Raw genomic sequence first — 17,899 nt, forward strand, 5'->3', positions numbered from 1 at the left:
TCATTCCTGAAAACCCTTGCAGTCCTTGAGCCCTTAAGTGACCCATGGATGGTTGTATAATCTTTTGAGTTCACAGTTTTGGAAATAATGGAGACCTGGAATGAACTTCTGGTTGATATGTGAACCAGAGCAGTAAATTTCAATGAGCCTGGGTTAGTTTACATTTTTAATAAAGCAGTGCAGTCAGTTAAGTAGGAAGCTGAGAAAATGAAAAAAGGCTAACTAGGAGACCAGGTTTTATGAGTCCTCTGAAGACTCAGATGTGGTAGAGGTAGCCATTTTTTTTGGTTTTTTCTCCCCTGCCTTTCTCCATGCAGCCCTGGCTGTGGTAGAAGCAGGGAGAGATCAGTGTATATTTGGCAAATGGACATGAGAGCAGGAGGCTTAACTGATGCTGATCTGAGTGGTCAGTTTGGAAAGCTTGGAACAGAAAGCCAGCAAGGGTTAGGTGGCACTCTGTCAGTCTCATCTCAATAGGACTACCTCTACACATACAATCTATGTGTAGTCATTGCAGCAGTAGCTACACATCGAGAAAATGTAGCCCAAGTAATTGTATTCCTGGAGACAACACATCCTGGCAGATGGTTTTTAATTTTTTATTTTAAAGTCATGACGGGTAAGTGGTGTGTAAGGTTAAGCAGGCATTTCAAAATGCTCTACAGGAAAATAATTAAAAAATCCTCTATGGGAAAAATAATTAAAAATCCTCAACTCTTTTGAAAATACATCTTGAAAATAAATCTTAGTGTCTTATATTCTCATAGAGCATAAGGGTAATATCTCCCCTTCCTTAAGAGCTTTTTGCTTGGAAAAAAAATATTGATTTTTCCTTTAGTAATCCCTAAACGTTCTGCTTCATTAGGTTTTTTACAGTTTCAGTAACCACACATGTTCAAATACAAAAGGAGCTTTATCTGGCAGTCATACTACATGCAGCGTATGGTGTCTATGCAGAAGAAAAGCTATCTTCAGACACAACTGTATTAGACTGCACTTAAAGGGCATTTCTGAAGAAGGTTGTCTTTGTGTGAACACAGAGAACACCACTTCTAGTTCAAAAACAACTGGAGAAGAGACAGTGTATCTGTAACCTGTTATGTTTCCTTGTAGCTGCTAATTCAGTACCTCTACATTTCTAGAGCAGCAATGTGCCTGGGTTATTGTCACATTAGTCATTATGTTATTAAGATGCTCCCTCTGAGTTTAATTAAATAACTTCAGTCTTCTGTTTCTTGAAAAATCATGTTATTACTGCTACAGAGAAACTGAAGAATATTGTTATTTATAAAAGATTCATATCTGCTTTTGAATGTAACATCCTTAAAACAATGTTCCATGTAGCCAATGACTTTCCTTGAAAGTAAAATATTTGCAATACCACTCAGAGAAGGTGAGAGAAGTAACTCGGGCTTTTGAGACTGAGGACCAATCTATGTTTCATCCCTGACAGATCTCATTTGGTGGATCACTATCATCATGGCTATTCAAGGATCATACTAGAGTTCTCAAAATGTTAATGCTTTACTTGTAATTAAAACTAGGAAATTAAATGGTAAAGAAGAAATATATTCTGTTCAGAACCGAAGAGCTGGTTGTTCAGAGAGTATTTTGATGTAATTTATAAATTCATTAGCAATTTGCTTAACATCTAAATTGTAGTAGTACTGTTGGTAGCGAAGTTTATCAGCAAATATGATTTACTTCAAGAAATCCAGGAAATGATGTAGTAACACATTTATTGATCACTTTACCAACTAAAGATACCATTTTATACAGTCAGTCAGCAGCAGTAACATACTTTATGAGAAGCTATGCTTTTAAAAATGTTGTTTATAATATGGATTTCACTACAACTTCTCAAGCCAAGCTTTTACAGTGCTAACCAAACAACTGCTGTACTTGAACTTTTCCATAAAATATCAACAATAATGTTGTAGACATAGTAGCTTTTCCATTGTTAATGTGGGTTTAGAATTTAACAAGACAACTTTAAAAGGTTTAAAACATCCATAACATTGTCATTACTTTAACATTCACACTGATAAAGTGATACATTTAATACTTTCTAGCATTAATAAACAGTGTAAAAATATATTGCATATATATATATATAAATTTGTTTCCTTTTCCTGAAAAAACCTAGTACAAACTAGTAGTATATGATCCCCCCTTCAAGTTTCTTTTACTTAAAGACTGAATAGTAGTAGTTTTAAATTAACAGAAACAAAGATAGGGAAAGAGAGAATCGCTGTTGTGCTCCCCCATAACCTCTTGTCACGGTTACTAAGCATATTAACCCCTTGGTAATGGTGGTTCCATTTTTGCTAACACCAGTTAGAATTTTGGCACTGACTGCAGTGGGGATAAGATTTTGCCCAGTGTGCTTTGCACTGGATGGTGCCTGGCCCCCTTCATCAAGTGGTTAAAAATCTTTGCTTAGGATATATTTATCTATTATAGTTAAGATTAAGAAATACTATGCTCAAGTTGTTCATTTGCAATAATGAAAACAAAAGGTTCAGTGTTAAATTTCTAAGGAAAAAAGTAAACTTGTATGGTTAAATGATCATGTAAAATTTTTACCGTGTTGAAAATTTCACAGTGAACACAGTAGGCGAGTACAGCTGAATATTAATGTCTGCAATGCCTGCAATTATAAATATTGCAGGTAATTATTAGCACACAGCAGCTTCCTGGTTTTCTGGACCAAGATGAAAGACAAATGAAAATAAGAACAAGAAATAGTAAGATTCACTGAAGGTTTCTATCATGTTGTACAGTGCTCCAAGGAAGACTATGTCAAGACCTATCTACATACTACCATTATTTAACAATTAAATTTTTATTAGTGCTCTAGGTAATCAAAGACAAAACAGTTTTGCCTCTACACTTTATGATCAGGTCCTGACAGCATGCACATCCAGATTTGTGCAAATAAAGAATCAAAACATCTAAATCAAGTTAGAAATGGATGTTGGAATAGCATGGACAGATAAACAAGCTAGCAAAGGAATAAAGCATAATATGGATTAATAAATGGTTCACGACTGAAGAAAACCAACCTCAAACATTCAAAAATTATACTTCTGTATAAATATATATTTCTCCTGTAATATTTAAATCTGTGAAACATAAAACCTTGCTAAGAATAAACTTCAATATACTTATCCAACATTGACCATTTCTCTGCTTTACAGAATGTACAGACAAATTACTTCGTATTATACACATTATACAAAACATTTTTCATGCTGCAATAGTTGGCCAAAGCTGACATATTCTGAATGCAGCACAAAGATGCACACAAACACACTTTTGTTCATACTGTAACTTGGTTTTGTCTATGACCTTGACACTTCATACACTAGAGTGCTAACAAATGTAGTTTGCCAGCAGGATTTTACACAGGACATCAGTTTGTAGGTTAACTGAACTTACACAAAGCCTTTGTAAAGAGCTAGTATGTATTTAGCATTAATGTTATAGACATACAGCATTTCAGTTGCGTTAATATAACCCTATTTAACAGAGTCCAGGCTGCATTATTTCACATTATTTAATTACTTTGTTTAAAAATAGCATTTGAGCAAACGCAGGCATACAGAAACTCATCTGATGTAAACTGGAGCTTAAAATAATTCAGCATTGTGGAGATACACATTGCCATCTTTTTCCTTATCTTGTTGATCATCCATAATATAGCTCCTGATCCAAATGGAAAGATGGATGAAGTGTATTTTTATGGCTACATTTGTAATTAACTTGAATGTAACTTTATTCACGTTTGTGATCTGTTCTGAAAAATGTGCAAAGTAATAGAAAAACCTTGAATAAAGATAACTGAAGGTAACGGCAAATTATGATGAGTGTTATCTTTAAGACTCACTTCCTACAGTGCCATAAGCTTTACAGTAATTCACAAAAAGAGATGCTGTATAACTATATTTGAAAATTAATTCATTGGCTGTTTCAGTGCAATATGGTAGGTGCTTAACATTTTTCCAAATCAGGTTAGTCAGTTGGGCATTTCAATGTCAATTTCCAAATGTAAGGTATTAAAATAAAAAAGCCTCTTCTGTAGTCTTGCCACTCACTCATATGTATATGCCCCAAAGTAGTGCATGTGCATGATTACAAAAGAAAATTTATTAAAAAAATAAATAAATAAATCAGACTACTAGTATTGCAAATGACTGTCAAGAATATCCAGCAAAGAGACTTTTTTTTTTCCTTTTATTTGTTATCAGGCTTGCTCTTGCCGAAGTCTACATCAATTACTTTGAATGAAAGCAGCCAATTCGAATGTTTTCTGACAACAAAGAGTTATATCTTAAACTTGTTTTGAAATCCACCTTCTCCATAAGGATTTTGAAGCAATAACGTCAAGGTAATATATTGAAAACCATTAAAAAATACCAAATATATTACTGCTGCTTCGCTCTGCAAAAAACAATTACTTGGAGAATTAAGATGTGGAGGTTCTATCTGCAATATTCTTTAGCTTCCTGAAGCACCGTTCTTAGCTGGGACGTCATTCAAAGCACTGTTTTTGAGTTTAATAAGCAAGCATGAATGCAACTAAAGGTCTCACTTGTTTTAGGATTCTGAAGACTTAAAAAGAACATCCCAGTTCATTATTTCCAGCTTATATTAGGTAAGCCAAATGGGCACTTGGGTGCACAAAATGACTAAATGCTATTTTATGGGCAAGCACTCCAAATACAGGAGGTACACATGTATCAAGTCGAGGCATTCCAGACTCTGAGAATTTCACACAAGTTTGAGATCTGTCATTATGCTTCAGGTATTTAATTTCATAAAGGTCTATGTAAGACTCAAGTCCATAAGCATTTTAAAACAGTCCTGTTTCCTGCTCCCACCTCAATACACCATAACTTTGTACTTACTAACTGATGATGAATAACTGTGTGCACACATAGTGTCAACTTGCTTCACGAAGTTGGGGCAAGGGAAACTATAGGGCCCATGCAGCGCATAAGTTTAAATGGTCTCTTGAGAGCACTCAGAGGAAATCTTGCTTTCACCCTGACACTGTCTGTCCTAGTTCTTCACTATAAGAGAGATTCTTCTTGTCACATTAAGTCTATGATAGAATCACTGAAGAGTGATTTACCCCAGAAATAGGAACATGGTAGACTTGTAAAAACATGAAAGTCTCCTTAGATCTTTACCTTCATGCTATGGAGGGAGAACGGCAGTGTCACCAACTGGCCAAGCTAAACAGCATTGGCTGCAGGACTAGAGTCTGGCCCCAATAAGATTTAAGGTTTAGATCAAAATCTATATAGTTTACTTAGCTGGATCCAAAGAGTATGTGTACACACAAACGAATCTGTACAAGCCTTGTGTATTACATTACTTATTATCAACTAACAGACAGGCCAAGAACATAATATTCACACTACAAACAGTTTACACAAAGGCGTAGTTATTTTGGCACACATACAAGGCTAATAGTTAAGAGGACATGTACTGGTCCATTTGCTCTATCATGAAGGTAAAAGGTTTGTTTCTTGGCCAGTGCAAACAAATTCTCATTCATGGACGACAGGCACATGCCTCCAGAATACATGCATCACTGAAACGCATGGTTATGTTTTGAATATCATACATGCAGGCACAAAGAATTAACGTTTATTTTATAAATATGATAGGCCTTAGGAAAAAACTATCAATTACAACCCTGAAGTTTTGATTTTGGAGAAAGATACATAAGGATTTTCTCTACAGATATTTGGGATACTTATCACTTGCAAGCCAAATCCATAGCAGTCATTTGCCTTTTAGTTCTAATTAAATCCAGCTACCATAGAAAATATTAATTGAGCCAAGAGAGGGAAAATATGGGTGGCTGAAAAGCTAGTTCATTAACAGAGGTTTCTATAAGGCCAAAAAGTTGTCTGAGGAATTTTTAATTTTGGTAAGGTAAGTAAAATACATGGAAAAATATCACACTTCAATCCAAAATACCTTTGAAGGACAATCTCTATGCTGATAAAAAACACAGGCTGTGATGTATGAGTACTTTTGACATCTCCCTTTCCCTTCTTGAAGGTGAAAAAGAGATCAGAAATACTGTAGGTTTAAAAAACAACAAAAAAAGGGGGGCTAGATCTTGGTCACTGTCCAATTTTCAACATTTCCTTTGGGATTCTGAATGTTTGATTACAATTAGTGACAACTGTTCACACAAGACCGTTGAAAAAATGCACATTTTTAAATAGCTTATTCTCAGTAACACTATTGTGATGGCTGTGATAGGCACAAAAAGCAGGACAAAAATTTTTTGTTTCTGATATTTCCATATTGGTAAGATTGTTGCAAAATTCTTAACAAGTAACTAAAGCAGATTGAGTAACTAGATGGAACTAGTAAGCAAGCACTAAAATGAAAACCCGTTTGACTTCTGCATATTTTACTTAAAAACTAGGTTATTTTTAGAAAACAGGATTATTCTTTTGCCTCAGTGAGGATTTTTTTTCTTGTCCACCATCTTGCAAAGGCTTTGATGGTCATTTAAGCCTCAGTGGAGATACAGGTAAGATTGTGTACTACCATAGTATTTAAGGGTTTAATTTTACACGAACAGTATAATTTGAGTTTGTTCTTTAAGGCAGTTTTTCTTAAAAGCTACCTGAACTTTCTGATCACCTTTCATTTGATAGCCTGTTCAGCAATAATGAAAGCAAAGATAATTAGAAACAACAGGGTTTTATAGAAGATGTCACATAAAAGAGTGCTACATAATATAAGATGCTGAAAATCAGACTGGAAAGTTAGATTGAATAAGTTGAGACGCCTGAAAAAAAGGAAATTAGTGTAAACCTTATTAGGTACCCATGTCCTTACTTCAGATGTGACATTTACTTAAGTCTGGAGTATGGTGCACAGGAAGAGCATATGCTCTACAACACTTCAAGAGCTGAAAATGGGTCACCTCCTGCACCACCTGAGCTATCCCTTCCCCTCATTTCTGAGGTACCAGCTGTACTTGCTGTCCTGAGAGTTGAGGAAATGGCAGATGAACAAGAAAATGTACTGTGCCTTGTTCCCAAGCAGGACTGGAACTTATGGCTAACATTCAAGCTAGTATTTAAGCTTTTAATTTTCTATAGATATTAGTGGAAAAGTAAGAGCTTAAATAGGTGGCTGCACTCCTAATACACAGCTGCATATGTTGCTTTTATTCACAGCCCTTATCTTCCACACCAAGCATAGTAAAAGCAAAAAATCTTTCAACAGTATATCTTTCCAGCCAATATTTCCCTTTATCACTGTCATATCAGAATAACTTCTTTCCATGCATCTGTTTGCTTGAGTTTTAAAACTATCCAACTGTAGAAACTAAGAAGAAACAAAGAAGTATGCTCCTCAAAATAAAATACTGCTATCTGAAGCATCTTCTCAGGTACCTGATCCAAAGCTTACTACGCCAATTCAAAGTATTTCAAAGAACTTTGCATCAGGTCCATACAACGTACTTTGGTTCATGTCAGGGATTTTATACTGTACAAGTAATGCAAAGTAAACTCTTGCAGAATCCAGGTAGTTCTGTCAGTCTCTTCTAAGCAAACAGAGCAGCTAAATTTCTAGTCTGTGTCAGCTTGGATCTGTCCACATTCTCAATTCCTTTGCATGCCTTCTATCTTAGAGTGTGCTGGTCTCTCTCACACTGTGAACTAGCAACTTAAGACCTACTTAATACCTTAAAACCTTCCTAACCAATCACTCCTCATGAGTAGCAACAGTTTAGCATTACTGACACTCAGTATTTGGGTACTTGAGAAAGCCTGTTACTTGTGCACCTCAGGTTAAGTATCACCTGATGTGCCAAACAAGGCAGCTAGCTAGCAACAGCCAGATCAACAGTGTGCTGAAAGGGCTGTAGTCCAGTAGGCTGCACTTCACCCTTCATTTGGGCTGGGTCCAGGTATTTTCAGGTACCAGTGAATTACAAGTCAAGTCTTAAAAGCCAATGGGAAGAATATGGACACTGGTTTTGCCTGTCACTTAGCTGAAGGATTTATCAAGGGTTAAAGGCTTAGCCTTCTTATTAATAAAAAAAGCAGGACTATCCCAGAGTCTTCTTCAGGTGCTCAGGCACCAGTGATGTAGAAGGAGGTTCTCTACATTTAGACAATTCAGTTACCATGTTGGAATAATTAAGCCCTTGTTGGCATCATAGTATGCTATTTTCTGCCCCAGAGTGTGACAGTTCACCAGTGCAACACAGGAGTGGATAATCCTTCAATTCCATAGAAATTTTTCTTCAGGAACAATGGGTAACTCCTGGAAAGGTTTCACAATTCTGGATGATTCTCATCCTGAGCATCCTTATGTACATCAAAAATCTTCCCAGGTAACCAGAGCCAACCATGGGAAAATCCATTAAAATCTTTACAACATATCCTGAGTTTTGGAAAATTTCCATCCCTCTTCAAAACAAAACCCCAAATACGTTATAAACAAACAAACCTCTAAGTCCAAAGGAAGTCCTTGCCTTTGTTTTGCTATTATTGTTTTGGTTTCAGGCTGATGTATGGGCTCAAAGGGTCATTGTAGGCAAAGTTACAAAAGGCTACCATTCAATGTCTGAAAAACAAAACACGAACAGTTTAAGGGCTGAAAAACCAGTGCTCTGTTTCCAGACATTGGCCAAATACAGCCTGTTGACCTGCACTGACAGCACACAGTGCTCAGTACATTTTAAATGCTCTGAGTGGGATGCCAATGCAGGTTGGGGGAGAGCAATAAATTTATTAACCTTTAGTCAGAGTTGAATGTGAAAATCAGTGCATGAGCTCTTTTGGAAAGAAAGCACAGCAGAACTGCTAGCAGCTGGTTTTGAATACTGAAAATCTTATCTTTCATAATTTTAGAGAAGCAGAGTAATACATTAGAGTACTTGTTCAGGTCTTGCGGAAAATTGGACCAGCCTTTTCCCTCCTTTTTAACCAATATAAAAACTGAGTTATTTTTATTCCTGTTAAGCTGCTTTGGCATTCTGGGCCTCAGGCAGGTCACACTCAGCTGCCTGTACCTTAAGCCTGTAGAACTGTAGCAGCAGAAAGCCATTCCTATCAATACAATTACTCCCAAGTTAGGCAGCAAAAGTGAACAGAGAATCAAATCCCTTTGCTTCAAACAAATCTAACATAAAATGTATCCCAGTTATAACAGCATATTTTTGTGGGCAAACTGCACCTAATTACATGGATATTAATTGTAAATGTCCTCATTCCAAGGGGTTGTAAACTTTTCTTACGTATGTTAGAGCTTAAAGGGAATATGTGCCAATGTATGTGCTTAATAACGTTCACTTAAAAGCAAACTGATTGGCAGTGTTTAGTCATAACCAATATTTTAAAGCATTATTAGCTTAATGCCCCCTTCATTTCAAATGTGAGGCAGTGCAAACTTGAACACAGACTGCAAAAAGCTTTAATAAACTTTCTTGGTAATGTCTTGTTCCTCACCTCTCAGGTTAGTACAATAGCTCCATCCAAATCCAGCCAGTCAGAACTATGCTACAGTACACACAGTAACAAGCACAAAGTATAGACAGGAGGAAAGTAAGGTCTGGTATTAATATTTTCCACTACTTTCTGTTGACATAAAATACTTTAGAACCTATATTGTCCTAGAAATAGCTTTTTTTTTTTTAATTCAGTTTTTTATGAGTGGTGTATGACACAGGCTAGCACCTTGTACGTTACAACCACTTACTCCCCAATAGTATATTGTTGAGTGTTTTAAGGAACGTGCCAGATCCCATATAAGACATTCTTTAAAAGCTCCAAAACAGTAGTCAAATAAAACTGTATAAATAATGGGATACTCTTCAGAAAGACTGCTATGAAAGACTCTCTTTTCAAGAGGTTCTCTTTGACATCCTCAGGGCAACTGGACATTTAGGAATGCTTGAGATCTTTTGCTTGAATTGATGAAATGTGGTATAATTATTCTTGACTTAGATGTTTTATGGTAGTGGTGGTTGTTTTTTTGTTATTTTGTTTTTCTATCTAAAGCTCAATAAAATGATGTATTTTTTTGTACCGATACATTTATTTTTGCCAATATACGCATGAGGAATGTAATGAAGTGGCATTGTGCTGCAAGTAGCTCAGCAGATGTTGAAATCAGTTCCAGTTCCTGAAAACAATTTCTTGACAACATAGTCTTAGCATTCACAATAACCAAAATATGTGGGATTCATCTACATCATTCTTACAAATATATTCTCTTTTGCCCTCTCTTTTTCCCTTTGTGTTGTAAACCCTCAGCCTTACTTGCTTCCTTGTACTTTATGATCATATGTGCCTGCATGCTTATAGCCAGATACATATCCTGAAGCATCCACCAGATCTTCTCGGCCAGCTTTGCCTTTTCCTTTCCCACTGGGATCAAACCTCTCTTTGTGAGAACCTGTGAATTTTGATGTATCTGTAAGGCGTGATACAGTTGGAGATGAAATGGCTTTCTATAGAAAGAAAGAAAGAAAAGAAAAGAAACAAAAAACCCACATTAGAAATAAATTATTCTTAATACAGATATTTGTACATGCTACCAACATTTAAATCTTGCTAATGATCGACTACATAAATATCTACTCCCAGCAAAAGGATACAAAAAAAGTTTGTTTCTTGCCATTATGTACGACAATAATCATATAGCCAAGAACAAAATAGTGCAAGTTATGTCAAAAACTCTTGGAAAAGACCTTCAATATGAGATACTTCTAATTAATAATCAAGTTCTAAGCACCAAAGATTTAAACAAGTGACAGGGAACAGCCATGTTCAAAATCCATTATGTCAACATCCAAGCATTAAGCCTGGATTCACCAATACACAAAAAGCAAACCAATACAGCTAGAATTCATTGCTTCAAGAGAAATTTATTCGGAACTCTAGAATTCATGAGAAAGTAACAAACTGGAAGGACTGAAAGTTGTTTTCAATGTTAGCAAACTAACGGCCCAGGAAATGGCATTGAGCAAAGACTTTCCTCTACATTGCTTCTACTGAGGCATATCTGGCTACTTAAAAAAAACCAAAAACAAAAAACAAAACAACAAAAAAACACCCCACATCAGTTTGCTGTCATTGAGACAAAGAAAATTTGACTACACAAACATAAAGAAAAAGTCATTTCACAGAACAGTATAGGAGCATACTAAGCTGTGTGCTTGGACTAAGAGCAGGCTCTTTGATGCTTCAGTTTACATTTTAAAATCAGAAAGGAAAACACCAAAGATTTTTGCATAGTAGTGGAAACTAAGATGAACAAAGACTGATAAAATTTGGGTATCTTTCTTATGTATGCCACCCTGTTACAGTGCATTTTAGATACAAGAGTGACATGGGCATCATTGCTGTGAAGTAAATGCTCTGGGAAACCTATCTTTCATCAAAAACCTCATTCCCCCTCTACTCATCCTCGGCACAGATAAATGCTCATTAATGAGATCTAATAAATGGGCTTTCGAAGTAACACATAGCTCTTCCATAGGACAACATGTGTCAAATACTTTTTAATGCTAAAAATTAAAAGATCAGAGACTTGGAAAAGATGCTTGAATCTGTTCCAAGAGGAACAGGATACTTGGATTCAGTTAGACTGGGAACGAATGCTATAACTTGTACACCATGGAAAGCCGCATGTCCTTCACACTATTTAAATAAAAGCTGTTTTAAGGGAATTTCTTCATATACATAACTACTTAATGAGAATCTCAGGTTGTAAACTTCTGCTTTTTTTCTTCCAAATATGCCCAACATGTGACACATACAACACTGCTCTGCTGTGTTACTTTCACATACAGCCCTGAGGAGAAAGGTGTTGTGGAGGTGTGAGTTCTGTCACTCTCTGGAAGAAAATGAACACTGGAGCATTCCTTTCTCAAAGTAGCATTGCTAAATGACCTTTAGGGGCTTTTGCCTTGCAGTCTCAGAGTACTATTTACAGAAGTGGTTATTTCCCTATATCGAAAAAAAGAAATTAAGACAATACTTGTATTGCTTCTCAATTCATACAGTTTTCTTGTCAGCATTGGCCTGCTAGCACCTTATAACCAGGAAACCTGTATTCACAGTAGAGCTAATTAAAAAGTAATACACCCTGTGATGAATAATTGCCTTGTCATATAGCAATTCTGCTTGAACTGAGGGTGCCAGAGCACTGGAACAAGCTGCCCAGAGAGGTTGTGGAGTCTCCTTCTCTGGAGACATTCAAAACCCGCCTGGACACATTCCTGTGTGATCTGCTCTAGGTGAACCTGCTTTAGCAGGTGGGTTGGACTAGATGATCTCCAGAGGTCCCTTCCAACCCCAACCATTCTGCGATTCTGTGAACTGTTTGCTATCTAGAGTAAGTTATATAATCTCCCTAGTTATATTTTTCTGAAGACAACAAATGGAGTCCAACTCCTTTCCTTTCTGTGAGTCCACAGAAGCCTCCATTTTCCTTCACTTATTTGCACATACAGTTAAACACAAAGTCTGCATATTGCAGAGGATGCATATGAACTTGAATTTTTTATTTTTAATTAAAAAACCCCCTCACTCTTTAAGAGAAAAGTTTTACTTAGCACAACAGAATCAAATATAATCGCTGTATAAAGTCATTTTGGAACACCAAATGAATCAAAGGTACTTTCCAAAAATATCAAGACTTCTCCAAGACTAACCATTCTTCCTTTCACTCAGTTATTTCCCTTAACACAAGCCAGCAGCTGTAAACTCAGTGTCTTTGCCTTTATCAAAAGAAGAGATCAGTGACAAAAGACCTGTTCATTCGCCAAGCCTGTATTTTTACTGGTATTTTGCTGGATCATTGTGCTCCCCCTAATCTTAAGGAAAATCTCTTAAAAATGGCTGTTGCTCCTTCACAGTCAGTTTCCAACCAAAGATGTGGTCATATGATCTCCAAGTTCATAGAAACATCTCAGATGAGTCAGGAAAGGCATGTATGCATCCCACGTCTTTCAACTGAAACTCCTCTCACACCAAAACTTCACTGAGAAGATCAGACCAGGGCATGGTCTAAGAAACAGTTATGGGAAATAAAATGAAATTTTAGACCAGTAGATTTGCTAATTTAAAGTGATCGTGCTTTTTTATTAGCAATTCAGTACTTCTCCCACTTTGTCAGTGTTTACAGAGAAGTGCTGCTAAGACATTGAGGAGCTTGGAGTGTGTGGCATACAAGGAGGTGAGAGAAGGGTGCTTATTCAGACTCAAAAGAGAATAAAAAAGAGGAGAGGCAAATCTTATTCCTGTCCTCAGAGGCTTTATATTAGAAATAGATCCAGTTCAGAAGTACATAGGAAAAAAAAAAAAAAGACAATCTGGAAGATGGGAAATTCCAACTAGACACATGGGAAAAAATTCTTCACCACTATGGTTGGTCAAGCACAGAAATGGCTTACCTAGAGAGACTGGGAATTCTCTATCCCTGGAGATTATCAACACTCAAAATCATACTCAGAATAATTTAGGTTGGAAGGAACATTTGCATATGAGTCCTTATCTAGCATAAACCCCTGCTTACAGTAAGGCTCAAATGAGCCTGCACAGAAACTTCTCCAGTCAACTCCTGAACACCTCCAAAGATGAAGATTCCATAGCCTCTCTGGGCAACTTGTTCCAGTTCGACCACACCCAGGGTAGAAACCAAAACATCTATCATCTCATCCAAATTACAAATTACCCATGTTTCAACTTATCTCTCTGAGACAGCCCTCATACCAAAGACAGGAAGTTAAAGCTGTATAGTCTTTGTAAACTCTGAAACCCTTAGCAGCAGTGCCACATGCCTCCCTCCTTTCTTATGAAAGATACCTCTGTTAACTCAGGCAGATATTGCCTTCTACTTCAAGATAAAAGATGAATCAAAGAGCAGTTTGCAGAGCAAGTAGAACATTCAACTTTATCAGTTTTGAGAATCAGAGTAAGTTTCAGAAGTGTACTATCAATCCTTGAAGAACTGAAAGGAACTACAATAAAAAGGAAACGAGAGCACAGAAATCAAGAACATACATTCCGTCAACACGACTATAGAAGAATATTGCAATTTGCTGAAGAAAAATATATCCACTAAAAGCCATGCTGTTGCACTGGCTTGGCCTGTTTGCAGCAGAGAAACTGCATCAACATGGTAAAGTCAGCATGAATTTTATGGACTCAACAGAACCTCTACCTCAACTTTGGCATCAAAGGCTTAAAAGCATCCCACGAAGCTTGTGCCACAATAATGAAAATAAGGTGACAGTGTAAGACTAAAAGAGTCCCAACCCTTTCAGGACTCTTCCTCCCAGAACAAAGTTGACACAAAGAAGAAGGAAAACAACTCAGTGCTGCTAAGGTTGTGTTCTTCATTTTTGGTCAGCACTCATTACCATCCATTTACAAAGCACACAGTTTAAAACACCAAGCCAACGCCAAGAAAGCTGGAGCATTGACCTGGTTCAATGCAACAGGCTGCACAATCAGATCAGTCCAGCAGCACACAGTTGTAGCCACATTGCTTCAGTTTCTGCAGCCAGTACAGTTCATGTCAAGCTCTTGTCAGCTGTGTGCCATGCAGCTTTGCACAAATGGCACCATTCCCAAAAATGATCTCCAGAACCAATTACTGGGAAGTAAATGCAGCAAGAGAAGCTACTGGACTTCAGGAATATAATGCATTCAAAACAGACATGAAGTGCAATGGTTTTAACAATGAACTCCTGCCTCTACTGAAACAACTTGCTTGAAGAACACCCTAAGGGGTTCCAGCTAGCTTTTTGAGGGCTTGCCCCCCACCTCTTTCCACTGCTTGCCATCACTCACAAAGATTCAGGTTTGATTTACAAACACTACCTAACAAAATGTCAGACTGTAAGCATTACTCTCCCAACATCCCTTTTTTTTTTGCCCCCAAACTATCATATTTTCTCAACTCGCATGCTCAATTAAATCAAGTATATTAACACTCTGATGGGGGAGCTGCAAAAATTGTTGCTAGCTATTCAGGATACAATGCTGCTCTTCAAAATAACCAGTAACTCAGGAACAGTACTCCTGTGTAGAAAAGCAGCAGTGAGCTGGGAGTGCCTGTACTGCCAAAAATGCTCGTGATGGGCAGTAGGCAGGGTGCTAATATAGCTCCTTACCAAAAGGGTATATACATTTTAGCCACGATCTTCCTGGCTATACTCTGTCAATGGCAATCATCCTTCATCAGTTCCTCACTGAAAGCAAATGGCTTTCTGTACTTGTTCCGTCAACCATAAAACTTCAGAATGTAATAGCATTTCTTCCTAGAAAAGGTTGCCATAGAGATTTGTTTATGTAACTAAAGTGTTCTAGGAGCCTTCAGAATCAGTACCGTTACAAATCTTAGCAAGATTTTTAAAATTATTTATTTGCTGGTGACATCCAGAAACTTTGTAAAGAATGAGAACCTAAAACTGACTATGAAATGGGAAAAAAATCCTCAAAGGGAAAGTTTTTCTTTTTTGGTGATTATACCAGGACTCCATACCAAAATGATTTTTCAATTAATGGGAATACATGCATATGCATTAAAAACAAACAAAACCAAAACAAAACATCCTACAGAAAGTCAGGAACAAAGATCAAGCTTTGAAGAAAAATTTGGATTTCCTTCATGTTTCTTCAGTTTAGTGTGCACACAGAGACACAAGAAAACAATAAGCAACTGCAATAAAGCCAGAAAGTAGTAAGTAACACCACTTTAATTAATCAGGGTGATGACTTTCAAAGAAGTGGTTCCTGGTAATACCACTTGGGTATTAACACTGCAAGTCATAACTCATATATAGTATCTAAAACTTCTAATCAACTAGTAGTCTGGCTAGAGCTAGACCAAAACACAGGAAGAAGGTGCGTTGTATATGACATTGCTCCCAGAAACAATTTCAAATCAATAACTTAAACCTGCCTGGCCCAGATCTAACTCCATCGAGATAAGACCATGCAGTGCCCAACCTTTAGGGGCAGATCAGGTGTTGCACACTCGGTCTTGACAAGTGACCCTTTCTCTTCCTCCTCTGTAGTATTAGCCCCAGACTCCAGCTACCAAGCATTTCAAGACTCCAGGCAACTACAAACATGGGATCTAGTAGCCTGATCAACACGGCTTTCCACAAAGTTGAAAACAATATGCCAAGACTTCTCTGAGGAAAAGTTTTACATTGCTGTTGGTGATGAAGACAAAACAGGACAGGGAGGATAGTACAGACACATGGGTTTTGTTTGTTTGTTAGCTTTTTGTTTGGTTGGGGCTTTTTGTGTTTTTCTGGTTGGTTGGTTGGTTTTTAAGCTGGGGTGTTGGTGAATCCTTCTGCAGCTTAATGTTACAACCAGTCTTTAATGAGACGTGTTCTGATTCAGCTGTAAAATAGTCCTCTTAAATTTCTAGAAAATGGGAAGAACACAAGAATGCAGATCTCCCAAGTACACTCATTATCTTCAAAAAACAAAAAAGTTGAAGGAAGATGAAAAACTGATCAAATGCAACATGCTTCCATTTACCAGCATCACACCCTAAGCAGACCACTTCTTAATTCTTTTGGTAGCTTTATACGCACAGGCAGATTAAACAACTTAATTACGACACTTATGGTATATTAGCTTTCTTCACAAGATGGAGGGTTTCTAGCTCATGTCCTTATTTTAGGAGTCAAACATGCGCTTTGTTCCTATAACATTTCTGCTCTAACTTCAGAACACCAAGCTAATTTCTATTGTCTATACTCATGCAGCCCATGCTGCCATAACTCACTCACTGCAAGGGCTGCTGCTGACCTACATTCATGAGTCAGTTGCCCATCGCAACCTCCAGAGCTGCTTCCTACACTGTCAGCCTGCTATCCAGCCCATAGCTCACTAATCTGGTGATGATGTGACTGGGGCCGAGGCCTTGCCACAACCAATGTATACTATATCCCACTGCCCACAGTATCAGTCATTTCATAGAATCATTTTGATTGGAAAAGACCCTCAAGGTCACAGAGTCCAACCATTAACCTAACTCTATCACTAAAGCATGTCTCTAATAACCTTAACTACATGTCTTTTAGACATCTCTGGGGATGGTGACTCAACCACTGCCCTGGGCAGTCTGTTCCAATGCCTGACAGCCCTTTCTGTGAAGAAATTTTTCCTAATATTCAATCTAAACCTGCACTGGTGCAACTTGAGGCCTATTGCTTGTTACCTGGGAGAAGAGACCAACACTCTCCATGTTACAACCTCCTTTCAGGCAGGTGTAGAGAGCGATAAGGTCTTCCCTCAGCCTTCTTTTCTCCAGGCTAAACAGCCCCAGTTCCTCAGGTCGTCTTCATAAGACTTGTGCTCCAGACCCTTGACCAGCTTCATTGACCTTCTCTGAATTCGCTCCAGCACCTCTATGTCCTTCTTGTAGTGAGAGACCCAAAACTGAACACAGTATTCAAGGTGCAGCCTTACCAGTGCCAAGTTCACCACAGAAAGAAAGCAAGGAGGTTGATCAGGCATGATTTGCCCTTGGCAAATCCACACTGGCTGCTCCAAAGCACCTTCTCATCCTTTGCGTGTTGAGAAAGGCCTTCCAAGAGGAGTTAATTCACAGCCTCCATGGCTGAGGTTGCGTTGACTGGCCTGTAGGTAACTGCATCCTCCTTCTTGAGGATGTGTGTGTGACGTCTGCCTTTTCCCAGTCACTGGGAACCTCCACCAACTGCCACAGCCATTTGAAGATGATGCATCCTACCTGGTCCCAAGGACTTGCGCATGTCTAATTGGCTCAGGTCATTCTTTACTCTGTCTTCCTCTACTGTAGGTCCTGCTTCATGCCCACAGACTCTGCTGGCAGGCTCAGGGATTGGGGA

General features: G+C 37.8%; 1 protein-coding gene across 9 annotated transcripts in view; it reads right to left on the reverse strand.

Moving 5' to 3' along the window:
* TPPP (tubulin polymerization promoting protein) overlaps window positions 1–17,899 on the reverse strand; it is a 109,296-nt gene that overhangs the window by 45,621 nt on the left and 45,776 nt on the right. For 3 of the 9 annotated variants that reach the window (XR_010605729.1, XR_010605728.1, XR_010605726.1), the window contains exons 4-5: window positions 10,314–10,504; window positions 8,500–8,616 (exon numbers count right to left, since the gene is read on the reverse strand). The exons of 3 other annotated variants lie outside the window; for them this stretch is intronic. Coding sequence is in view for 2 of the 6 variants with exons in the window: in XM_065627672.1 (XP_065483744.1) it covers window positions 8,610–8,616; window positions 10,314–10,504 (198 nt within the window). In the remaining 4 variants the exon portion in view is untranslated. Of the gene's footprint in view, window positions 1–1,722; window positions 8,617–10,313; window positions 10,505–17,899 lie in introns of those variants that run through there. 3 more of the 9 variants (XM_065627672.1, XM_065627673.1, XR_010605727.1) reach the window with 2 other exon arrangements.

The sequence above is a fragment of the Caloenas nicobarica genome, chromosome 2, assembly GCF_036013445.1.
Source record: "Caloenas nicobarica isolate bCalNic1 chromosome 2, bCalNic1.hap1, whole genome shotgun sequence".
Classification (NCBI taxonomy): Eukaryota; Metazoa; Chordata; class Aves; order Columbiformes; family Columbidae; genus Caloenas; species Caloenas nicobarica.